General features: G+C 48.3%; 1 protein-coding gene across 1 annotated transcript in view; it reads right to left on the minus strand.

Annotated features, from left to right (window-relative positions):
* Positions 1–22887, minus strand: part of Apcdd1l (APC down-regulated 1 like) — a 61759-nt gene extending 38872 nt beyond the window's left edge. Inside the window, exon 1 of the mRNA XM_050152856.1 lies at positions 22395–22887. Within this exon, the coding sequence (XP_050008813.1) occupies positions 22395–22431 (37 nt within the window). The 5' untranslated portion in view covers positions 22432–22887. The remainder of the gene's footprint in view (positions 1–22394) is intronic.
* Between the last annotated feature and the right edge of the window lie 3134 nt (positions 22888–26021).

Below are 26021 nucleotides of genomic sequence, written 5' to 3' on the forward strand. Positions count from 1 at the left end.
CTGTTACTGTAATCTCATGCCTCCTTAATAGACGGTGATTTCAGTTTTGGTAACTTGCCCATGTGCACCCTGTGGCAAGAATGAGAGGGTCCTAATGGTCTTGCTTATGATTATAGCAGAAACCAGAACGTTGCAGAGTGGTTGTAGACAGAAAAATGAAAAGCTTACCCCCCACTTCAGAATATTACCCAGCGGTTAAAAGGGGATGGCCTTTGTGCAGCCACACCCAGCAGCAGCTCACCTCTGAGATATAAGAGATCAGGCAGGAAGAGCAAGCTCGGGAAAGAGGTGCATGCCTGTAAGCACCGAAGTTTCCATGGTTACGAAGCTCAAGAATGTGTACTACTAAAAAAAAAAAAAAAAAAAAGAACGAAAGAAAAAAGACCAAAACATCATACAGAGAGCACTAAACCCACAAAAGAAAGGGTGGGGGAAGCAACATGCATTCAGGAAGGCTGAACCTGTGGGCAAACAGAGCCCAGGCGGGGCTGAGATTCTTGGTGGGCTCACCGTGTCTCTGCATGTTGTACTGCAAAGTGTATGTTGTTGCAGTGAGCAAACAGACATGTGGTGGAGTATGTATACTTAGATTTATTTATTTTACTTCATGTGTACGGCTTCGTTGTCTGCATGTACATCTGTGCACCACATGTGTGCCTGGTGTCTATGGAGATGAGGGTGTTGGGGGCCCTGGAACTGGGGTTGCAGATGGTTGTGAGCCACTACGTCTGGACTGAGAATCTGAACCCAGGTCCTCTATGAGAGAAGCTGATACTCTAAACCCCTGAGCCATTTCTCTAGTCCCAGCAAACATATTTTTTTAAAATCCGTTTGATACACTCATGCTCATGTGGGCAGCGCTAATTAGACTCAGTGGGTTGTTAAAAAAACAAAAAGAAGAAAGAGACCGTGAAGTTGGGAGTGCAGGGATAAGGTGTGGGCTGCGGGGAGGTTTGGAGACGGTGGTGGGCGGGGGGAGGGGGGGACAACAAATGTGGTCACCGTAACTGAACGTGTATGAGAGTCTCAAAGAAGGAAGAGAAAAGATGATTTGATTTTGCACTCCTTTCTTGCCCTTCACATCTGGGAACCTGTGACTGCTGTCAGTTTAAAGTCACCTGCAGGTGACTCACCGCGGAGCTTGGCATTTGTGGTCCCCTCAGCCAGAAAATGGTTTTTAAATTTTCTTGTTCGTCCTCATGCTTGGTCTGAAGGGTCACCTACTTAGAGAGACCTCTCTCGTGGTCTTTTTCATATGAGGTGGGTCTCCTGGCCTCCCCTGAGGGCCCCCCTGCAGAGAATACTGAGAGTATGGCCAATTTCCACCTTCCTTCTAGCCACCAGTGCTGACGGGATCCTTGTGGGTGCCCGGCCACTCACGATCCTCCATGCCTGGCATCCCTATCTCTAGAGTCACATGCCCATCGTGGTAACCAGGGCCAACCATATGCTCTAAGAAGCCAGGCCACACTGATAACACCAGTGCTGGCTCAGGATGCGTCAGGATTGCAATGGCAGTGAGTGGAGAATGTCAGCACAGGGCCCTTCATGGGCCATACAGACAGGATGAGTGGAGGACTGCCTGATGGTCAGCGTGCAGAAGCTTCCGGCTTAAAGACTTGCTAACTCCCCGTGTCCCTCCCCTGTCTGCTTGCCTTTCTTTTCATGCCCCAGGCTTCTCTAGGGAATAGGCTCTTGGGCCCTGTGACTGGTCTTAGTCTGGGTGGGAAGTTGCCTTGCAGAATCTGTATGATACATAGTGCCCTACCCCCCACGCTTCTGGGATCCTCAGTTTCCTTCTTTGTAAAGAGTGGGGTCAGAGGCTTAGTGTGAGGAGAGCCAACAGGCAACAGGAAAGCTCCTATGTTTTCCCTTGTTATGACTTAGAATGAGAATCAGATGCACCCATTACCTGGCGTGTGACATGCTGCCTTAGTTGGGGTCCCCACACCCTAGTCTCCCAGCCACTGACAGATAAGATGACCTTGTGCCCCATTATCCTGGGTTGGAGATCATGGCTGCATCTCTGTGACCCTGATCTCACCTTTCCAGGCCTCTGTCTCCCAGCCTTGGATTTACCTGATGCACCAGGCTTCCCTCCCTAGCTCTGCTGAGGCCAAAGCAGAAGTGCAGACTGCTGGCTGGGGAGGGGTTGGGTTCTCACACATCATTTGGAAGTGCAGAGGAGGGCAGGGCACACTTGTGTTAGCCCTGCTTCCCCAGGGTTAATGAGTGCAGCCTGGGTTTCTGAATCCTGAAAGAGAACTCTAGCAGATGCAATTAGTGCTTTTATTTAGTGGTAACCTCTACAGAGCCCGGGGCAGGTGTGGGAGGGACCCAAAGAGGCGAGGGGCCTGCAGCCCAGGATGGGTTCACGACCCCAAGCGCACAGACACAGTGGGGTGGGTACCTTGGTTTATCACATGCTGAGCCAGCCTCTGTCACAGGTAGGCACTGTGTGGGGTGTAAGGGTATTGCAAAGAAAGAAAGAAAGAAAGAAAAAGAAAGAAAGAAAGAAAAAGAAAGCAAGCAAGCCGAGTGTCTGTCCCTAGTCTAGCATCTCATGGTTGAAAACCAATTCCTTTGAGCCAACCTGCAAGGTGGCTCCCAAGGGTGGTGTGGTGGTTGGAATGAGGTAGTCTGAATGTAATTGACCTCCACATGCCCACAGGGAGTGGCACTATCAGGAAGTGTGGTTTGTTGGAGTGGGTGTGGCCTTGTTGGAGGAAGGGCCGCATTATTGTGGAGGTGCTCAAGCCACACCCAAGACCACTTCCTGTTGCCCGCCGGTCAAGATGTAAGAACTCTCAGCTCTTCTAGCACCTTCTCTGTCTGCATGCTGCCGTGCTTCTGAACTGTGAGAAAAAGCTTTCACATGAAATATTTTCCTTTACGAGAGTTGCTGTGGTCATGGTGTCTCTTCACAGCACTAGAAACCCTGACTAAGACAGGTGGGGGCTCAGGGAACTGTTGTGGGACGTGGCAGGTGAGAGTAGTGGACCTCACTCAGGGCTGAGGAGACAGCTCGTGGACTGGAAGTTTGAGGACCTGAGTTTGACCTCCAACATTCACACAGAAAAGTCAGACATGACAGTGTGTATCTGTAATGCCAGGGATGAGAGGCGGAGACAGGGGATCCCTGGAGCTCATTGGCAAGTCAGCCTTGCTCAGTCTGTGAGCTCCAGGCTCAGTGAGAGATCCTGTCTCAAAAAGCAGAAGGTGGAGAGCAATCGAGGAAGGCGCGGATGTCTGCGCGTGCGCACACATGCACACGGTTGGGAGGGAGACTGATTGTAACCGGTCTGGTGGGACTAAGAAGCAGCCGAGGCAAAGGTCCCAGCGAGAGCCTAGCTCAGCAGTCCCGGGGCAACACCAGAGACTGGTGACTCACTTGGGTCCCAATGATTGTGGGGGAAATTCAGACTTTATTCAGGGAGACTCTGGGTGTATGGAAGCTGGGAAGGAGCATAGACTGGGTGGTAGACAGAGGGTTATAGTATTAGGGGGGCTACTAGAGGCTCTTGGTGGTCACCCAGAGTGTGAGAGGTCTGGACTTGGCACCAAGGAGGGAGCAGTTGGCCATGCTGAGGAAGGAGAGTTTGCTCCTATGATAAGTAAAATACAGAGTCAGTTTTTCCCAAACCAGGACAGAGAGAAAGGTCACTCTGCATATTTGTGTGTCTAAACTTACAAGTGTCAACCTGACCCCAAGAGTCCCTCTGGAGGAAGGAGACCTAGGCGGTGGAAAGTTGGAGCAAACAGACTTCAGGAGCAGGAGCCCAAAGGCAAAGGGCAGAGGGAGGAGGAAGGTGCTGCTGCAGCTGAGGTTGATCAGAGGCACCTGGACCACTTGCTTGAAAGATGGAGGTAGAAGGGTAGAGTGTGGCTAAGGGATGCTGGTGCCTCGGGGCTACCCCAAGTTAACCCACGGCCAGGGATGAGGCCAGCTTGACTCAGGGAATTAGTGTCTTGCCTGGTGTCTACAGAACAACGGACTTTTCCCATGTTCTGGAGGCAGAGGTTAGAGGGGAGGTCAAGGGATCAGTGGAATCATTCTGAACTCTCGAGTTCCACCCAGTATGGCTCTGGCTTCTGCACAGCCACCTTCTCTTAACAATGTCACATCCTGTAGTCCTGGGGTCAAAACCTTCACCTGTGAATTCCAGGGCAGGGACAGCTCATTTAGTGAAGGTCACACGGCTGGTGGGGAGTGGCTCCAGGCTGCCTCTCTTGTCACACAGTCACACACGTAGTCTTTGGTGACAGTGATAGTCTTTGGTGACAGTGACATGAGATTCTGTTGTCTAGTGAAGTCATACCCTGCTAGTTTGGGAAGGTCCACTGAGCTTTTTTCCAGCCATGGTATCACCGCCAAATGACACAGTTACTGAGTGACTCTCTCCCATCTGTTTCTCCTCTCTCTGAGACAATGTCCCACTCTATAACCTAGATTGGCCTTGAATTTACCTCAGTCAGTGGCCCAGCTTGGTCTTGAACTCTTAATCCTCCTGCCTCAGCCTTTCAAGTGTAGGATTATAGACATGTGCCACCAGACCCAGGAACAATTTTCATATTGAAAGAATAAGCCAGCAGCAGAGCATGTCTTCTCATTCTCTTCACAGCCGCCGCCACTGTTGGCTCGGGCACCTTTCTAGATGGTTTTCTTCAAAGAGTACACATAAATACATGAGCACGAAGGGGGTGGCAGGTTGTTTTTAAAATAAAATTTAAATCTCTGTTCCGGTGAAAAGTCTAGCTAATGAAAAATATGTTTCAAAACAGACTGAGGCATTCTCCATGCTAAGTATGGAGTTCCATATCTCATTTGCAATAGAAAAGTCTCTTGTTTTTTTTTAAAATACATTATTAAGAGGCCTTACAATACAAACCACACTTTCCAATTCAATAGCATACAAGGTCAGCCAAGCAAAGACAATGTAAACCAGCTTCAAATGCAGTCGCTCAGTGAGGAAATTTGTTCAGCAGTTGCATTGCAATCAGAGCCATGGGGTGGGCTGCTGGCTCGAGGCTGAACGGTTAGCCTCTCTAACCCGACCCTCCGGGCACTAGGAAGCCAGGAGAGGATGCTTCACTGAGGGTGGTGGTGGGATGATGTCATGTTTCTTGATTAACAAAGATATAATTTCTTAAAGCAGGGGAAAAAAGGATTCTGCTGCTCTCCTTGGCTTTTTTGAGCTGGCTTTTGCGCAGGGAGAAATGTTGCTGCTTTAGGGAAAAGCGGGTGGGGATGCATATGGTGGAAAGGAGGTGCGGAGTGGAGGCAGGGCTGAAGGAGCTTGGAGAAGGTATGTCTAAACTGGCCCCTGAGTTCTGGCGGGCCTCAAACTCTGCCCTGGGAACCACAATTTCCAGTGCCACACCGGGAGTTAAGGCAGGGCAGCTTCTGCACTGTGATGTTCTTTATGTCATTGTCCCTCGTCTTCTGAGGTCTCTCCCAGTTGTCCCCACCCTGGACCTCATGCACAGTCCGCCTCTACTACTCAGAGCCTTCAGAGAGCCTTCCCTTCTACTCCCTTTCTGGGAGTCTCGCCTCTACCCATGGCTACCTGAGTGTCCTGTCACCCCCTTGGCTTTGGGCTCTCCAAATCTCCATGTCCTTCAGCTCACTGGGAATGAACCTGACTGTGGTGGCAGGGTTTCCCACAGCACCCTTGCAGAGAGTGTAAGCGGGATTCTTCCCTCTCTAGGAGCCTTCTCTCTGTGGCATCCCTGGACCCAACCTTCATCTCCGTGGCCCACCAGGGTTGCTGCATTCACACTTCTCTTAGGGAAGAGACGCGCATGTAGTCCTTCTAGTTGGCTGGACCACTGGGCCTCTAGCTGCAAGAGCAGCTGGAAATAAATAATAGTAACTAAAGACAGGGTTTCTGGAAGCCTGGGAGAGGAGGGAAGCAGACACTGGGAGGTGTCCCTCAGTTTCTCTGCCTTGTCCTGGCCTAGTGAGTCCAGAAGAGCCTCTATCAAGAGACATTATTCACAGAACGCCAAGCTTCTGTTTCTCTCCTTCCGCTGCCTCTCATGGCTGCCACCTCTGCCATTTCGTCATTCCGTCCACTTTCCTTACCTTTAAATGTCACTGGAAAAGAGTCCCCAGGTGTGACTTGGACCATGACGGCCCTGGGATAGGCTGCAGCTCCTTAGGAGGCTCTTGTCTCTTTCACCTAATCTGTATTATCCTTGTGTGTGGTCGAACAGATTGCCAAGGCTGCTCTGCAGCCACTGCATCATATAATTTACATCCTCAGGGGTCAGAGTGTGCAGAGTGAGGACCTCCATGGTCCCTTCTCCTTAGATAGCATTCCTTATGCCCTCAAGCATTGGCCAATTCCCCCCCCTCCCCCGAGACAGAATCTCTCACTGGCCTGATAATGACTGCCAATTAGGCTAGGCCGACTGGCCAAGACGGTCCAGGGATCCGCCTGTCTTTGGCTCCTGAGTGCTGAGATTACAAGTCTATGCCATCATGCCTGGGCTCTGATTCAACTCAGGGCCTTATGCTTGCGAGGCAAGCATTTCACTCACTAAGCTGTCTCCTCAGCTCCCACTTGATCATTCAACAAAAGAAAATAAATATTTTTGTGTGGGCCTATCATGGCCAGACCTATTCATCTGATACTAATTAAAAAATAAAATGGTTTATATCTGGGTCTCCAGTTCCATTGATCAGCATGACTGTTTTTATGCCAACATGCTTTTTTTTTTTAAATTTATTTATTTATTATGTACACAATATTCTGTCTGTGTGTATATCTGCAGGCCAGAAGAGGGCACCAGACCCCATTACAGATGGTTGTGAGCTACCATGTGGTTGCTGGGAATTGAACTCAGGACCTTTGGAAGAGCAGGCAATGCTCTTAACCACTGAGCCATCTCTCCAGCCCCCTGCTTTTTTTTTTTTTAATGACTATAGCTTTGTAGTATAACTTGATATCAGGAATGGTGAGATTTCCCAATTCTTTCATTTTTAGGATTTTAGCCATTCTGGGTTTTTGTCATACAAGTCTTTCATTTGCTTGGTTAGAGCTACCCCAAGATATTTTTTGTTATTCCAGGCCCTTGTGAAGGATATTGTTTCCCTGATTTCTTTCTCAGCCCGTTTGTCATTTGTATACAGGAGAGCTACTGATTTTTGTGAGCTAACTTTGTATCCAGCTTCTTTGTGGAAAGTGTTTATCAGCTGAAGGAGCTCCCCAGTGGAATTTTTAAGGTCACTTATGTAATACTATCATATCATCTGCAAATAAACAGACTTTGACTTCTTCCTTTCCAATTTATATCCTCTTAATCTCCTTCAGATGTCTTATTGCTCTAAGACTTCAAGTACTATACTAACTAGATACGGAGAGGGTAGACAACCTTGTCTTGTCCCCTGATTTTGGTGGAATTGCTTTGAGTTTCTCTCTGTTTAAGTTGATGTTGGCTATGAGCCTGCTGTAAACTCTCTTTATTATGTTTAGGTATGTCCCTTGCATTCTTTTATCATGAAGGGGTGTTGGGTTTTGTCAAAGGCCTTTTCTGCATATAATAAGATGACCATGTGTTTTTGTCTTTCAGTTTGTTTATATGGTGGATTACATTGGTGGATTTTCATATACTTAACCATCCCTGCATCTCTGGAATGAAGCCTACTTGATCATGGTAGATGATCTTTTTGGTGGGTTCTTGATTCGGTTTGCAAGTATTTATTGAGTCCTTTTGGTATATGTTCATAAGGGAAATGGTTTCTTGATTTTCATTCTTTGTTGGATCTTTGTGTGGTGTGGATATCAGGGGTGACTGTGGCCTCACAGGATGGGCTGGGCAGTGTTCCTCCTGTTTCTGTTTTGTGGAATAGTTTGAGGAGTGCCAGTGTTAAGTCTTCTTTGAAAGTTTGGTAGGATTCTGCACTAAAGCCATTTGGTCCTGGGATTGATATTGTTTGGGAGAACAGACTGCTTCTATTTCACTAGGGGTTATAGGTCTATTTAAATTGTTTATCTGATCTCGACTTACTTTGGTAAGTGGTACCTATCAAGAAAAGGATTCATTTCTTTTAGATTTTCCAATTTTGTAGAATATAGTTTTTTTTTTTTTTTTTTTTTTTTTTTTAGGGGGGTTGTTTTTGTTCTTGCGTTTTTGAGACAGGATTTTTCTCTGTAGCCCTAACTGTCCTGGAACTCGTTTTGGTAGACCAGGCTGACCTTGAACCCACAGAGATCTGGCTGCCTCTGCCTTGTGAGTACTGGGATTAAAGGCCTGAGCCACCAACGCCAATCCTAGTACAGTTTTTTAAAAGTATTTCCTTAAGATTTTCTGAATTTCTGCGGTGTCTATTTTGAGCTTTTTATTTTGTCAATTTGGATATTCTCTTTCTGCCTTTTAGTTCATTTGATTAAGGGGTTGTTGCTCTTATTTTCTCAAACAATGAACTCATTTCATTGTTTTGTATTATTCTCTTTATTGTTTTATTGGTTTCAGCTCCGTGGTTGCTGATTTTGCTGTTCACTCCTGGATGTTAGCTCTTTTGTTCTAGATCTTTCATGTCTAACTAACTGCTGCTAATTTACTAAGATGAGATCGCTCCAGTTTTTTTTTTTTTTAATGTAGGCACTTAGTGCTACGATCATTTATTGTGTCCCATAAATCTGGATATGTTGTGTTTTCATTTTCATTCAAATCTAGAAAGTCTTTAATTTCTTTCTTATTTTTGTCTCTACCAATTTTTGATTAAGTAGAGAGTTGTTCCATTGCTGTGAGTTTGTAAGCTTTCTGTTGTTCCTGTTGTTATTGACAGACACCTTTAACCCACAGTGGTCTGACAGGATGTGGGGAGTTATTTCAATTTTCTTGCATCTGTTGAGACTTGCTTTGTGTCTGGGTATGTGGTCAATTTTGAAGAAAGTTCCAGGAGGTACAGAGAAGAATGTCTTTTTTTTTGTGTGTTTGGAAAAATGCTCTATAAATATTTGTTAGATCCATTTGGTTATTATAGCCAGTTGGCTTCAGCATTTCTCTGTTTAGTTTTGTCTTGATAAACGGTCTATTGGTAAGACTGGGGTACTAAAGTCTCTCACTGTCAGTGCATGAGGGTCAATATGTAATTTAAGGTATAGTAGTGTTTCATCTTACAAACAGGGATGCCCTTGTGTTTGGGGCATTAGAAGCTAAGAACTGGCATATCACCTTGGTGGATTTTTCCTTTGATGAGTATATAGTGTTCTTCAGAGATAAACCCACACACCTTTGGACTCCTGATTTTTTAATAAAGAAGCCAGAAACACATACTGGAAAAAAAAAAAAAAACAACCAACCCAGCATCTTCAACAAATGGCGCTAGTCATACTGAATGTTGGCATGTAGAAGAAGGCAAATAGCTATCCTCCTGGACAAAACTCAACTCCAAATGAATCACAGACCTCAACATAAAGCCAGGTACACTGAACCTGATAGGAGGGGATGAGGGGAAGCAGCCTTGAACTCATCGGCCCAGGAGAAGACTTCCTGGACAGAACATTATTTACATAGGCACTGAGATCAACAATTAATAAGAGGGGCCATCATGAAACTGAGAACCAGAAAGCTTCTGCGTGGTAAAGGACACTGTCATTTAGACAAAGCTGCAGCATAAAAAATAGGAAAAGGTTTTTTTCCGAGTCCTCATTCAATAGAGGGTTATTATCCAAAACACATAAAGAACTCAAGAAAACTACATTTCAAAATACCAAATTATCCAATTTGAAAATTGGGTTACAGATCTAAACAGAGAATTCTCAATAGAGGAAACTCAAATGGCTGAGAAACACTTAAAGAACTGTTCACTCTCCATGGCCATCAGAGACATACAAATCAGAACTCCTCTGGGATTTCATTTTACATCTGACAGAATGGCTAAGATCTATAGCACAAGTGATGCTCATGCTGGAAGGATGAGGAGCAAGGGGTTCGCTCCTCCATTGCTGATGAGAGTGCAAACTTGTACAGTCACCATGGAGATCAGTGTAGAGGTTCCTCAAACATGTGGGGCTCGATCTACCTCGAAACCCAGCTGCACCACCCTAGGACATATACCCAAAGACTCTTTACTCTGCCACAAGGGCACTTACCCAGCCATGTTTATTGCTGCTCAAGTCTCAATAGCCAGAGATTGGGAACAACATGGATGCCCCTCAACAGAAGAACGGATAAGGAAAATGTGGTACGTTTACACAATGGAGTAGTTATTCAGCTCTTTAAAAAAATGGCACTGTGAAACTTGCAGGCAAATGGATGGAACTAGAAAATAAATCATCTTGAGTGAGGTAACTCAGACGCAGAAAGACAAATACGGTATGTATTCACTTTTATCTGGAGATTAGGTATTAAATAAATGATAATCAAGCTGCAGTCTGTAGTTAGTCATAGAGGAAGGGACTGAGAGTACACATGGATCTCCCTTCAAAGGGAAAATATAATAGGTTTTATGTGTGGACTGGAGTGGGTGTGTGGAGGGATGGGATAAAGTCCTAGAATTGAGGGGAGTTTAGAGATGTTATGGAAACCAAATCCTACCATTTTGAGGGTAATTCCAATGAAATCTCCAAATAATAAGGAAGGTGGAACCTCTACTGGCCATCTCTTGTCAGTTCCAGTTGAGTTGTGGGCCTAAGGGGTCCCATAGAAATACCCAAAAACCCAGGCTGCTGCCAAGACAACAGGCTGCTCTTCACAAACTACTGCAAGGCCCCATTGCTGAAGACAGCACCCACATAACTCTAAGCTGGTGCCTATGGTAGAACCCCACTGTCATGTTCCAGTGTCTACGACATGGAAAGGTACTCTATAGGCTACCAGAAGGACACATAAACATCAACCCAACCATAAAACCTTTGCTCTCCTGTCCGACCCGCAAACTATGCTAGGGAAATAATGGCACAAATCTTGTGGGAATAACCAACTGTGGCGGTTTAAAAGAAAATGCTCCCATAGGAAGTGGCACTATCAGGAGGTGCGGCTTTGTTGGAGGAGGTGTGGCCTTGTTGGAGGAAGTATGTCACTGTGGGCTTTGAGATCTCCTGTGCTCAAGCTATGCTCAGTGTGATGCACAGTTGCTTCTGCTGCCTGTGGATCAAGATGTAGAGCTCTCAGCTCCCTCTGCAGCACCATGTCTGCCTGCGTGCCATCATGTCAGCCATGATGTTAATGGACTCTGAACTTGTAAGCCAGCCCCAGTGAAATGTTTTTCTTTTCTTTCTTTTTTTAAATATTTATTTATTTATTATGCATACAATATTCTGTCTGTGTGTATGTCTGCAGGCCAGAAGAGGGCACTAGACCTCATTACAGATGGTTGTGAGCCACCATGTGGTTGCTGGGAATTGAACTCAGGACCTTTGGAAGAGCAGACAATGCTCTTAACCACTGAGCCATCTCTCCAGCCCAATGTTTTTCTTTATAAGGGTTGTGGTGGTCATGGTGTCTCTTCACGGCAATGGACTAATAACTAAGACAACTGATGTCTAATTGGACTCAAGGTCCACTCCATGAGATGGAACTTCTTGGGTATCAAGAACAGAGCCTAAATGGCCTAGAGATATAGGGTGAAACCAAATACTACCGGTCTAAGAAAAATAAGGGAACAATAAAATGACTCCTAATGACATTCCTCTATACTCATAGATCAGTGCCTTATTCAACAGTCATCAGAAAAGCTTCCTCCTACAGCAACTGGGAACAAATAGAGAGACCCACAGCCAGACTTTACACACACACACACACACATGAGAGGAGAGAGAGAGAGATTTTGTAATACACAAGTATAAATGCGATATCTCCATCAAATCCCTCCCCATAGTTCAGGAAATCTCAAGGAAGAGGCCCGAGGAGACAGAGGGGATGGAGGACACCAGGAGAACAAGGTCTTCTGCATCAACTGAGCAAAGCTCTTATGATCTCCCAGAGACAGAAACGGCAAGCACAGGGCCTCTCGGGTCTGCACCAGGTCCTCAGCACATCCACCTGAGTTCTAGTTTAGTATTTTTGTGGTGCTCCTGGGCGTGTAAGGCAGTGGGTGTCGGTGCCTGTGCCTTCTCTCTCTGTTTTAAAATTTTGCTTTTATTTCATGTGCATTGGTGTTTGGTCTGCATGTATGTCTGTGTAAGGGAATCGGATTCACTGGAACTGGAGTTGCAGACAGGTGTGAGCTGCCGTGTGGGTGCTAGAAATTGAACCAGGATCCTCTGGAAGAGCAGCCAGTGCGCTTAACCACCACGCCATCTCTCCAGCCCCACTTGGGAATCTTTTATTTTTCTGTTGGGTTGTCTTGTCCAATTTCGATATGGTGGCTTTCATTTTGTTTGTTTTTTTTAATATTTTCTGTGTTTGTTTATTTTGGTGTGATATATTAGCTTTTAGAACCCTGTTCTTTTCTAATGAGAGGCAGAAAGGGAGTGGGTCTGGATAGAGAGAAGGTGAGGAGGAACTGGGAGGAGTAGAGGGAGGGGAAATTATATCCAGGTTATGTTGTGTGGGGAAAGGGTCTATGCTTATTAAGGGAAAGGGGTGCCTGGAATGATGAATTATTGATTAAGAAGCATGTGTTTTTCTACGAGAAGTCCCTGGGTTCAGGTCCTGATGCCCACATGGAAAATCACAACTGTCTGTGACTCCAGTTTCTGGGAATCAGATACCTTCTTCATTATTCTGATGTCTGTAGGCATCAGCCACGCATGTGGTATACAGACATATATGCAGGCAAAAATATTCAAATGCATAAAATAAAATAAATCTAAAAGACAAAATAAAAACCTCATTTCATATTAGTAGAAGAGGCACCTAAGAACACACACACACACACACACACACACACACACACACACACACACTGTTCTTACCAATATCCCATGACAAGGTTTAGTCCCAAACTCTCCATCTGGAGTTTCCTAGCAAACCGAGGTACATCCCTCAAATGGGAGCTTGTTACCTTCTCTGACATTTGACTCTCAGAAGAGGTAGATGGAAATGCCAAGCACTGTGGGACTACCTGGACCTGTGGTGGTCAATCTCAATCGTCAGTTTGAGATCTAGAGTCACTTGGCAAACAGGACTCTGGGTGTGTCTGCCAGGGAGTTATCTTTATTAGGCTGAGTGGAAGGACCCATGGCACCATTTTCTGTTCTGGAGTCCTGGTCTATATAAAAGGAGAGAGTGAGCTGGGAACCACCCACCATACATCTCTCTCTCTCTCTCTGCTTCCTGGCTGTGGACACAACATGGACCAGCTGTTTCAAGTTCCTGCGGCCTTGGCTTCCCTATCACGATGGAGTGTACCTTGCACTGTGAGCCAAAGTCAACCCTTCCTTCCTTAAGCTGCTTTTGTAAGGATATTTTATCCCAGCAACAGAAAAGTAACTAAGACTGAGACCCAGTAAATTCAGACCTGCTTGTGGTCAAAGCCCAGGTATTCTTGCCTACGAGCAGGAGCTTTCAGTCTCTGGAGCTGCTGGGGAGGAAATGAGAGCCTCTCAGCCTTGGGTTAAAGCTGAAGGGCTCAACTCTAGACCTCAGTTCCCACCTGTCTAGCAATGCTACAACCACCAAAGACGCATGCTGAGGCAGCTCTCACCGTCCTTGCCAGAGAATAAGCCATTTCGTTTCCTGTGGTCGCTAGTGATTCCAAGCTAAACACACCCATGCCTTGCTCCAGATTTGCACCCGCTTCGGGGAGAGAGTGGGGCTGGGTGTAGGCTATTACTTTTCGCTTTTCTTCCTGTGTAATTTAGTATCGAGGCTCTGGGAGGGAGGCTTAGATATGTACTTTTCATCTTTGTGTGTGAGTATATGCGTCTGATGCGTGCGTTTATATGTATACGTATGATGTGCATGATATGTCTGTATGTTGTGTGTGTATGTATATGATGTGTATGTTCATATATGAAAACACAAGTCACACTCATGCCATGGTATCTGTGTGGAGGTCAGAGGACAACCCCAGCTGCTGGGCCTTGCCTTTCGTTTTATTTGAGATAGGGTCCCTTGCTTGCCACGGTATATGCCAGCATGGCTGGGCTGTGAACTCCTGCAGATTCTCCTGTCTCTGACTCCCATTTCCCTGCAGGACTGCTGAGGTTATAGTCATACGCTACTGTGCCCAGCGTTGCCTGGGTTATGGGATCTAAACTCAGGTTCTTACGCTTGCATGTTAAGAATTTTACCCATCTATCTCTCTCCTCATATCACTTAGATATGTCTTTTCAGAGGCGCACCGTGCTCTTGGGATAGCTATGCTGTGAGAGTAGGGGCTGGGTGGGAGAGGATCCTTCCCCTGCTAACACAGCCAGCTTTGGTGAAAGAGCTCACCTTTGCTGCTTCTTTTCAGTAGCAGACAACTAGTGTCCCTGGGATGGTCGTGACGAGGGCTGTTAGCATCTCAGACTACCCAAGGGCACTGAGCTCTGTTCTGACTCACTGAAGAGTGTCACCAGCTCTGGGGGCTCCTAAGTCACCAAGACCCCACCAAGTTGCAATTTCCATGGACATCTGCTCTTCAACAACACTCTAGCCCAGAATGTCCACTGTCTCAAATATTTACTGTGGATAATGGCAAAACCTGGATCACAAACTCCTTCCTGAGAGCTGGTTCCAGTAGACAGTGAGCCGTCTGTAACTATAGCCCAGTCTCAATCACCCTGCAGAGACCTCCATTACCAAGTTCCAAAGCTCTGTCCACTAGACTTGAAATAGGATGCCTTTAAACAATCTCTTTTCATCGTATCAGGGAGGGTACAGGACCCTCTCTAAACACCCAAATAAACTTCCTTCCAGACAGCCAATGGCTCCAGTCTGCCTGAGTCTGCTACCTAGAGGTTTCAGCTTGTGACATTAAGACACTGTCTGTGACCAGCCAGATACCATTTTTAGTGATGGTTAATATGATGGTTCACTTCCCAGGATCATGGGTCACCTAGAAGACAGAGCTCTGGACATTTCCTTGAGGGGTAGTCTAGGTTAGGTAAACCAAGGTGGGAAAACCATCCTTAGCATTCTTAACACCTGACTGGTGTTCTGGATTGGATCAAAAGGGGAAAGTGAGGAGGAGCTCCAATCTAAGACCCGACTGGTCTTAAAGACCACTGAAGAAAGAAATGACCCTAGTAACCTGAAGAGCACTCCAGAGCAAAGGCCAGAACATTGAAGAATGCAGAGAACCTTGGTGGACACCAGACCCTAGGGCACTACAGAGCCAACAGTACTTCTCTGCCACCCAGGAAGTCTGAGGCAGATGGAAAATTGAGATCCAGGGGGCTGTACTCTGTGACTCCAGTGCTAGATGCAATGGGTGGGAGACGTGTCTCTGAGAAACAGATTGCACACTGCCTGAACCCTTGCAGGTGAATGCCTGGGAACCCGGGCAAATCGACAGAACAGATAAAATAGGGAGAGAAAGAAGAGCCACAAGGACCCCGCCCCCAGGAGACTGGCCTGAAGAATCTAGATGATGGAGCCATCAAGTCTACATCCAGGGGCAGATTCAGTGGGAAAGGACATGAGGCCGGGAAGACAGAATGAGATCCCCTGACCTCATGCAGCAGAGGAACAAACAGGAGAGAAAGGCATGGAAATCCCAGCAAAGGCTCAGAAAGAGAAAAGTGTCCCTGGAGACTTAGATGTCAAGTGTCTGAGACTCAGAGAGACCCTGGAGACACTTTGGACAGTGACCCTAAGATGAGAGCAATGCAGGGTGCCAAGAAAGATGCAGAAAACTCAAAAAAGGATCAAAACATTGTATACACCAAGAGATCGAGAGCAGGAAGTCATGGGGGCAGTGAAGATATTCAGGAAAGACATTACGATCCAGAGAAACAGGACTGGAGAGATGCCTTAGTTGTTAAGAGCACTGGCTGTTCTTCCAAAGGACCCAAGTTCAATTCCCAGCACCCACATGACAGTTCACAGCTGTCTATAACTCCAGTTCCAGGGGATCTGGCATCCTCACACAGACATACATGTAGGCAAAACACCAATGTACTTAAAAATAAGTAAATCTTTGAAAAAAAATAGAGAGAAATAAATTAGAGAGATAAATTCCAGTATGCTTTTCGCTGTAGATGTGAAAGTGAATTCTTTACGTAATCGGATCAGTGTTCAAAGGAAGAAAACCTTTCCTGGATATCGTGTCTTCAAAAGTCCATGTGCAGATCATGCAGGGGCAATAACGAAAGTGTAGCTCTCCCTACTGCACAGGAAAGTAGTTCACTAACGGGGAGAGACAGGAAGAGCGACAGAAAGATGGACAGGGAGAGAGAGAGAGAGAGAGAGAGAGAGAGAGAGAGAGAGAGAGAGAGAGCGAGCAAGCGATGCAGATGTGAGGTAACTGGCTGCCCCCACCCCTGCGGCTGTGACTTCCTCGTGATGGACTGAACCCTCCCACTGTGCACCAGAATAAACCCTGTCATCCTGAAGTGGCCTCTGCTAGGTATCTTGTCACAGCAACAAGACAAGTGACAAATGCACTCCCCTAGCCCAGTGGGACACCCCTCCACACTCACGACAGGAATACCAACATTAGCAAGATTCACGAAGAACAGTGATGGCAGGGGTGGAGGTGGGCATGAGGCTAAGAGCTGCTGCTGTCTCAGGCCGTCTATGGGGGTGGCTGGACAGCTCTTCGGGGAGAAGGTCAGGGACATATTGAACACATACCTTTTGCCATAGCAATTCCAATGCTAGGAACAGACACTACAGTCTACAGACAAAGGGCATCTGGAAAGAGATGAAAGGCAAAGGCCGTGAAGCCCCAAAGCCAACCTCTACCCTTGCCCACATGAAGAGAAATCCCCCTGGCCAGACTTGGTAGTATGTGCCTGTAATCAAGAATTTCTCCTTGGAGGCCAACCTGGCCCACACAATCAGACCATGTATCAAACATCAAAGGCTGGGATTGTAACTCAATGGTAGCATGCTTGCTAACTTGCACAAGGCCCTGTGATGAAGAAATGCCTGCCCTGTTCCATTGGAAAGAGAAAGGTTATTCACTGAGCAGTGTAAGGGGAAAGGGCAGATGATAGAGTTTATGGTTCGCAATCATGACATTCATTTTCCCCAGATGAGTGGTGAGGGGACTCAGGATGGGCAAAGGAACCTGCCCTCAACCTTGAAAACCTAAGCCTAGTCTCCAAGACTCCTACAGTAGAAGGAGAAACCAGAATCCTGAGAGTTAGCTTCTGACCTCCACACATGGACCGTGTGTTCTTTTTGAGAGGCTGAAGCCAAGATGGAAGGCAGGGCTGGGTCACTGGGACCTCTGGACTGTGTTAGGTACCGCAACTTTTCCACTCCTCAGACAAGATGACTGAGGTCAGTGATGTGAGCAAACCACGCCCACCTTGCCTGCCAAGGGAGATCCTCAGGCTTGCTAATAGTTTAGCTGCATCTATGCACGGTCATGTGCCTTGGCCTCTTCATCTCAGGCGAAAGCAAGGACCTCGGCCTTGCGGGGATGTTGGAAGATCAAGACAGTGGCTTTGGGTGTTGTTCTAAGCTGGTGTGGGAACGGCTGGATTGAGTGAATGCTGAACACACGTACCTTGTCACTCATCGTACTTGCACTGAAGTGGGGCCTGTGAGCATCCTAAGTCTAGAACAAGAGATTCCCAAGGCTGGAAGCAAGCACAAACCAACTCCCCAGGCAAGGCTCCCCTCTTCATACAATCCTTCCATGGACTCTGCATGGCCACTGTCGCAAGGTCCCACCCCTTCCTGACACCCTGTCACTCTGGGATCTAGGTCCTACTGACCCACGAGCTCCATGGCCTTCTGCCTCCCTAGGCTTCACCTCTGCCTTCTTTGCCAGATCTTTGCTCATTCTGCCCTTCCTGGCGGACATTCTGTCTGCTCTTCCAGCTAACAGGGTCTCTTCTTTCCAGCTCTGGTTCACCTGTGACCTTTCTAGGGCATGCTCCTGAACTTCCCAGCCCTAGCTCGGGGCCCTTATACTGTCCTGTCTGGTCCTCACCACTCTTGTGATTCCTTCTACCCTGACTGTCATTTGCCTGATTGGTCCCCTCCACTTCACTGCTGTGATAGCAGCTACACAAGAAGGCACCTAGCCTATGTTTGCTGCCTTGGGACCAGTTGGGCATCACTCTGTTAGAACCTTCTTTGTTTTCAACTTTTATTTTTAATTATGTGTTTGTGCTTGTATAAAGGTATAGCTAGTGAGTGCCGGAGGCCAGAATCAGACTCCCCGTGGGACTGGAGTTACGGGTGTTTGCTTCATGAGGGCCCTGGAAACTGAACTCTGAAGAGCATCATGTACTCTTAACTGCCGAGCCATCATCTCTCCATCCCCGACAATTAGCTTAATAGCCACCCACATCCCCATTGAGCAAACAAGGACTCCGATAATGGAGGCTCCCATTGTGAGTCAGGGACAATCTGGGAGATAGGAAAGGCTGGGTGTGGCTATATAATGTGTTGTGCGTGGATTGTTAGGGAGCTGCAGAGCCTTGATGGGCACACAATACACCAGAGTGGGAGGAGATCAGCACTCAGAGGCACTGGGCTGGCAGCCGGGCCACCGCTCCTTCTTCTCTGCATCTGCAGCCTCTGAGAAAGGCTCCACTCTGCAGTGTGGCTCTAGGGTCCCCTGGATCTTCTCTTATCCCATGGGATTCCAGCATCCAAAGCCACAGCTGCCACCAGTCCCAATTCACTGATGGACACACACGGGCCCAGGGAGGATGAAGGGTACTGTGGCACCAAAGAAGGCAATAAAACCAGGGGGACCCAGGTCAATGTTCACAGTTGGTGCATAGGTAGATGTCATAATGGGCACCAGTCTGCCTCCACGAACTGTCCCAGATCACCCCGCCAACCAACAGGTCTGACATTTTCTCTTTCCCATGTGACACTTTCATTGCGTCCTCCTTGATGGGCATCTCATTTTCCAGATATGGCTTCCCGTCCCAGGGTCTTTTGGAAACGGTCTGGAAGCTCAAGGGGTCAGGCTGGGCTTTGCACAAAGGGTTCATGTTAGAGACCAACTGCCCAGGCCAACTTGTCGCTCTCCTTTGTGGCAACTGTAGAATTTCATTGCCTCCCTAGAGTCCCCCTAGCTCAGCTTAGACGCTCTCAAGTTCAAGTTGATTTTAATAGCCTCCCTTCCCCTTTGTATTGGGCTATTGATCTTCATTTTGCAGACTGACTTTGGCGGTGAACCACTGTGTCTTGGAAGGCTTGTCGGGGCCTCATTTAGGCTTGCAGCTTTCATTAGCACAGTTAACGTCCTGTGTGTTGCACACATATTTCTTCCCGTGTAGTCTCTCTCCGGTTTGCTATCCAGATGGTTTTAAAAATCGAGGAAGCTGCTGTGTTTGCCTCGAGCTGCTTATTTTGAATTTCAAGATTGCAGCCTCGGTCAGAAGATAAGTGAAACAGCTGGTCGGGTTGATTCGCCTGCGACTTGCCAAGTACAAAATGAAGTCTCTGCTCATAATTTTCTTTGTTTTAAATAATTAACACAATTACCAATTTCTATTCCCCTTGGGATGCTGCAGAAGTGTATTTAAGTTAATTTCTTCCACTGCTATTCTTGTGTGTGTGTGTATGTGTGTATCTGTGTGTGCTTGTGTCTGCATAGTGTGAATGTAGGGGCATGTGCACACGTGTGCACAGTCACGTGGAAGCAGAGGCTGACATTCATCTTTCTCAATCACTCTGCATCTTACTCTTGAGATGGGTTCTCTTACCTTCCTAGGGCTCCCTGGTTTAGCAAGATGGGCCAACAGGCCCCAAGGAGCCTCTTGTTTCAATCCCTCTATTGCTGGGGCCAAATATGCACCACCTGCTAGGGGTTGGAACTCACAGCCCCAAGCTTGCATGACGGAGCCGTCTGGGTTTTGAAACTACGCTCTGTCAGAACTTTTAGAGAGTAGATATATTTTACTCTGATTAATCTGTATCTAAATGGTAACCTGTCATCACCATGTAGGCAGCTCTAGAGAGAAGCAAGGCTTAAGTTAGATAACCCCATACACAAAAAGTCTGAGAGTGAAACAAACCCCCCAAACTCTGAGGCAGTAGTTTCTCACTGCCCACCTCAAGCATAAACTGTTGAATAAGGGGATACTTTAAAGCCAGAAATTGCTACGGAAGGAACTGGTCCCAGTAGTGAGAGGGCTGGGCTGGTATGTGTCTGGCATCGGGTGCACCATGCCGGTCATCCTCTGGGGAAGACATTTTCAAATGCAGACCAAGAGAGGACAAACTGGGAAAATCAGCGTCCATTAGCAGCCACACAGGCTGTGCTGTTTTTCTTGGGCCCCTGCTGTGCCCTTGATTTCCTGATTGCTCAGAACAACGCTAACACAATCCTGTGATTCCTGTGGAAACCTACCCGATTGGGTTGAGCTGGCCAGACCAGAGGTTCCTAGCAGGGGGCTATTTTGCCCTCCAGAGACACCTAGCAAAGTCAGGAGACCATCTAAAATCTTATGACTTGGGCTGGGGAGGTTGGAATACTGCAAGCAGTCACTAGGCACAGGACAGCCTCTTCTCCAACAAAGAAACTGTTTCAACTGTCAACAGTACAGAGGCTGAGAAACCTTGGGTGTGGGAGTGTGTGTGGACACACACATGACCACTTGTATAATATGAGCTTCCTTAGCAGAAGGGTTGGTGTACCATGCTACCCAGACTCTCCAGAACTCAGACATGTCACTCAGGCATGATGTGTTTGGGTACTGAGTTTTGTAGCTAACTGAACGAATAGCTGGGTTCTGGCCATCTGCTGATGGCGCTAATGGTAGAGTAGACTTTGATCAAATCAATGCCAGGATTAGGCCTAGCACGGGGGTGGAGCGGGGAGGGACACCTGGAAGCTTGAGCTGAAAAGAGTGGCTACTCTCTTGACCTCGTGGGTCTGACCCAAGGGCTGCCCTGCTGTGAAGCAGATGCCCACTGGCTGTTCCACTGGAGGGTCTTCTCTCTAGTGGGGTTGAACTGGCAGTGGTGAAGGGTCATGAGAAACGAAGCAACAAGCCTCGGTGCTAAAATTCCGTGATTTTATTGGCATGGCAAGGAACTTAAGGCAGGTTGCTAGGGTAATGCATCACCAGCTCTGGCCTGTTCAGAGCCCTGGGGAGAGCCAGAGAAGTGGAGGAGACGCAGTGTCCACCACAGCAGCCAGCACCAGCGCCCCCCTTACCTGCCCCTGGGTGTACCTCCTGTTCTTACTCGCTGGCGAGCCAGTGAGGAGGGAGGCGATTGTAGCTAGGAAGGCTCAGCGCTGAGGGCTAACCAGTTATGTGACGTCTGATCTCCACTCAGCCAGAGAAAACAGACCATGACGGATGAACCCTAGGTGCATGCATCTGCAAATCTTCAAATTGCGAGCATGCCCTCCCTCGATTTCCCTCCGGGTTCCTTTATCTTTTCTCAAAAGATCTTTTGTAGAAACTTGGGACTAGGAAAGCAAAGCCTTGATGAAGAGCTACGGTGCCCCAAACTACCTATGACAGGGTCTCAAGGGTGCTTTAGTCCTGCCGCCAGACTGCAGAGCCTGGGACACCGGCTGCTGTGCACTGCATGGTTTCTGGGTGCCAGGCAGTGCCTGTCAACAAGCTGGGGGCCCCGTGGCTCACCCTCTGCACTTCATAGTAATCCTAGACAAAGGTAGGGTTTTCATGTCCATCTCGGAGGGAGAAAGCCGGGGCCCAGATCCCTGGTGGGTAGGCACACAGTCTTATGCAGGGTTAATCTGGGCTTCCAAGCTACAAAGTTTGACCAGGGCTGGAATTCTTAGTTTGTGCCAGGGGTGAGTCCTGGGTTTGGCACACCTATGACGGCAGTTATTCTCATATTTACTGTTGGCACCTGGAATATCACAGCTGGCATTTGTAGAGCCCTCATTAGGAGGGCATTTGTTCTAGAAAAGGCTTACTTCTTCACCAAGGGTTCTTGAGGCCCCATCCCCCCACCGCTGCTGGGTATCATCCATGAGAAGCAGAGCTGTATCCCCGCCTGTTTTCTCTCCCAACCTTGCAGTAGATCACAGCCTTACCAGTCTATGGGCTTGGAGGGCAAAGCCAACCAACAGCCTGTTCTATGTAACCTGGACTTTGTCCCTTACCTGGGTAACTCGCTTGCTTAGGATAGCCTGAACCTCCTTGGAGCCCCAACACAAGGGGATGATGCTCTGGGTACCTGGAAGTCAGGTTCCAGGGGCAGAATCCACACACTGCCTAGTAGCCTGACTCCTCCATCAGAGCTTAGAAAGATCTTGGAGACACCGCAGGCGCCCACCAGGTGAGTCTGGAAAAAGCGCACACAGAGCAGCAGCACAGGACAGGTACCCAGGCTCAGTGCGACCGTCTCCAAGGGTCATTAGAAGGGGAATTGATGGGGAGAGTGGCACCTACCTCCCAAGAGTACCAGGATGCATGCAAAGCGGAGCATAGCTGCAGGTATCCCTCAGTCCAAGGCTGGCTGGAGGATGAGGCGCTTACAGGAGACTCCGGCAGCAGTGGGCTGGGGCAGGCTGGGTCCTGTGCCCCTCGCCAAGGCTGCACTCCTGCTAGTGGGCTGGAAATCCTGGACTGCTGAGCTGCACACTCCAAGTCTAACTTGCCAGAAGAGGTGGAGACCGCCCCGGAGCAGTGCCGCCGCTCCTGTAGCTCACACTCCCCTGACTCTCCTGCACCCTGCCTCCTGGGCCCTCGCCTCCCCAAGAGTCCTCACTCAGGGCAAGGAAGCCTCCCAACAGAGCCAGGGCACCCTGCTTCACGCCCCAGCGCACTCAGGCCAGGCTGTTCCCCGGAAGGGCAAGGACCTAGGGATGCAGAAAGTTTTTCTTAGCCTTTCTTGGCCCTGGACCCCAGACTCTACTTTTGAGGTCTTCCAGATACTATTAGCGCAGGGCCGCAGTGAAAGTGTCCAAGTCGGCACCACTTTCTGTAATTAGGCAAAGCCTGGGGCTATCTGGGATGGGTTTCCTCCCCCACCCCAACTCCTCCTCCTCCTGCCACTACCCTGCCGGACTCATCCGAGTGAGTCGGTTTTGGGTGGCAGCGCAGAGGCAAAGCAGCCGTGAAGACGGCAGAATGCCCAGAATGCCTCCAGACGGGTCCCTGGAGCTCGCCAAGTCAGGCATTGAAAGAGACAACTTCTGTGGCAAAACAAGCCTTGTGGCCACCTGGGAAGAGGACATGAGACAGTTAGGGTTTTTATAGAGAGGGATGCGCCTAGGGAAAGTGATTCTGGTCTGTCCTCTCCACAGGGAGCACTGGGGCCATTCAAATAAAACACAGGTGGGCACCAGGCTTGGTGTGCCAGTCCCAAGGGGCAGCTCCCTGTGCTGTCATCAACGGGGAGAAGATGTAAGAAAGGGGAGAGAAAAAAAGGAGAGAAGAGGGGGAGGGAGGGAGAGAGGGAGAGGAGGAGGAGGAGGAGGAGGAGGAGGAGAGGTCGAGAATGGAAGGGATAGAGGAAGAAGGAAGCAGAGAAGGGATGGTGGGAGGGAGTCACGAAAAACAAAAGAGGAAGAGGAGGGAGACTGTCTCCCTGACGTCGTCTGTATCCAGGCACCTGTTGGAGCAGTCAGCTTGGCCCTCAGAAGACCTCGTAGGGTCACCTGCCCCACTTCAGTGGGCTGAGCATCCCATCAGGGACCCAAGATACCTCTTTTCTCTTTCTTGAGGAAGGGTGAGTTCCTCAGTGACTCAGGAACCCCAAGATCCCTTCACCTCCATCCCCAGGACCCCAGCCTAGGACTCAAGGCTGTCCTTACTATTCCCCAGAGGCAAGAAGAAAGCCAAGTGCCTAGCCCTGCATGTGACCCTCCCCCAGTGAGGTGTGAGGGGATCTAGCGGTCTGCTTCCAGAAGGTGGTGTTTCTTTTGGTGCCTATGGGTTACTGAGCACAGCATGGGTTTGTGGCGGACTTCTGAAACCCAGATCAGGGTATGGCTCTCCTGGCCGACAGTTGTCCCTGTCACAGGAAGTTTGCTTAAGGGCCAGAGAAGAGCCCTTTAGGGTGATGATTTATAACTTGCACAACTGTGATGATTTGTAGCAACTATGTGTCCATACATTTGTAAACGTTGCCATTGCAGATTCAGGTTCTCTGCCATCTGCCCATCACGGGAAGACTGGCCTCTCTGGCCTTCTGGCATTGCAGGTCCCAGGATGTAGATAGAAGTTCAAATATTAGTGGGTTCTTTTTTTTTTCTTTGAAAAGGGGTTTTGCATGGCTGTCCCAGGTGGAGTTATAATTTGATCTTTCAGAACTCACCATGCTGCTGTTAAAAGGAGGAGCCCCCGCCGAGGGTGGCAGGCAGGAGAACTGTATTGGCTGATTTCTCCTCTGGAGCTGTTGATTGCTGAGAACACAGGATGACCACCTGTTGTGTCCCTCACATCCAAACGAGCCAGTAGTTCTCATTAGCTCCACATTTCAGCCATCTCTGCATCCCCAGCGTGAGAAAAATGAGTTTTGAGTTTGGACCATTGTCCCCAGCCCACACAGGTGGGTAGCAGGAGGTGGAAGGAACAGTACTCAGGAGAGGAAGGGAAGCTAGAAAAAGCAGGGTTCTCAAGCGATGGGTATACACTCCTCACTCCACAGGTGAGGAGGCAGAAGCACGGAGGGGGCGGGTGAATTTCCTGGAACTTAGCTGTTTGGAGACAATACAGCCTCCACTTTAACACAACATAGGCGAAAATGAAGTTAAAAGGGGCCTGGGGGAGGGTTCCCCCGTACAACAGTTTGCCGTGCAGATTAGGGACTTCCATTCTAGCTCTTGAACCCGTGTGAAGGTGGAGGAGGGAACTGACCCACAAAGGTGCTCTCTGACCTCCATAGCCCACGGCACACCTATCCAAGTGCACCCAGAACAATAAAAAAACAAATAGGCAAATGGAGTGTTACAGCCCTTTCCAGGGGAGACTACCGACAGACCAATGAGAGACCTCCAACTAGCTCTAGTTTGGAGAGAAGTGATTTTGTAGGAGTTACCGAAAACAAATGACTCATTGCAACACCATCAAGTCCCTTGGGTGGCTTATGTACATCACTGAAGAGTTCCACCCACAACACACACAGCTCACTTAAAACTGGAAGAGTGTTCCGGAACAGGTATGGGCAGCCATCCTACCAAAGCGTCTCCCCAGTGCATTGTTGGGGAAGGGAAGGGTTTCGGAGAGTTTGCCTCCACTCCCACTAGGGAATGCCAACAGTGGAGTCCTGGGGGTGTCATGCTGGTGGCCACCGTTGCTCCAATTCATGCCGGTGAGGGTCAGGTCTAGCCCAGAAAACAGCCATACAACATAGTATTGGAAGAAGAGTCTCCTGGAATTGTGAGGAGATGCCCGAGTGTGAGGGGAAGGAGAGACTAAAGTTTTGACTCAGCTATGACTTCGAGCTGACTTTACTTTTACAAATAGAGGAAGGAAAGAAAAAGAGACGAAGAGGAAAGAGGGAAGAGAGGGGAGAGGACAGAAGGAAGGGAGGGAGGAAGGGAGGAAGAAGGAACTGAGGGAGGGAAGAAGATGAAGAAAAGGACAGAAAGCTGCATTTGTCTCATGTCACGAGCCATTTCCCCCCTAAAAATCATTACAGGAACCATCACCTTGGGGAGTCTGCAGAGAACCTCACACCCATAATTATGTTCTATTGAGAGAACCTGCCCCACACCCAATTAACTTATCTGTTAGCGGAATGTGTCCAGCTATCCAGGGAACCAGGTGTGGCAACTTGTGACTTCTTGGCCTACCTCCTGGCCTACGTGACCTGGAACACGCGGCAAGAATCTCGTTTCCCTACCCTTCAGGGGCTATATAAGCAGCAACCATGATCCTAATAAAGGGGGCTTTGACAAATCTGCTTGGCCTCATTCTTCTGTCCTAGCTCATTCCCTTCCAGGTAGCGCCCCTCCGAGACCCTGGAATAACTGATTGCAGGGTGGGTTACAAACCCCTAGACTGAGTAACCCACCCAACGCAATCGACAGTCTCAACCTTCTGCTTTGAGAGAGGAAGGAGGCCACACTC

The sequence above is a fragment of the Alexandromys fortis genome, unplaced genomic scaffold (assembly GCF_014885135.2).
Source record: "Alexandromys fortis isolate MF-2015 unplaced genomic scaffold, M_Fortis_MF-2015_v1.1 scaffold_81, whole genome shotgun sequence".
In the NCBI taxonomy this organism is placed as follows: domain Eukaryota; kingdom Metazoa; phylum Chordata; class Mammalia; order Rodentia; family Cricetidae; genus Alexandromys; species Alexandromys fortis.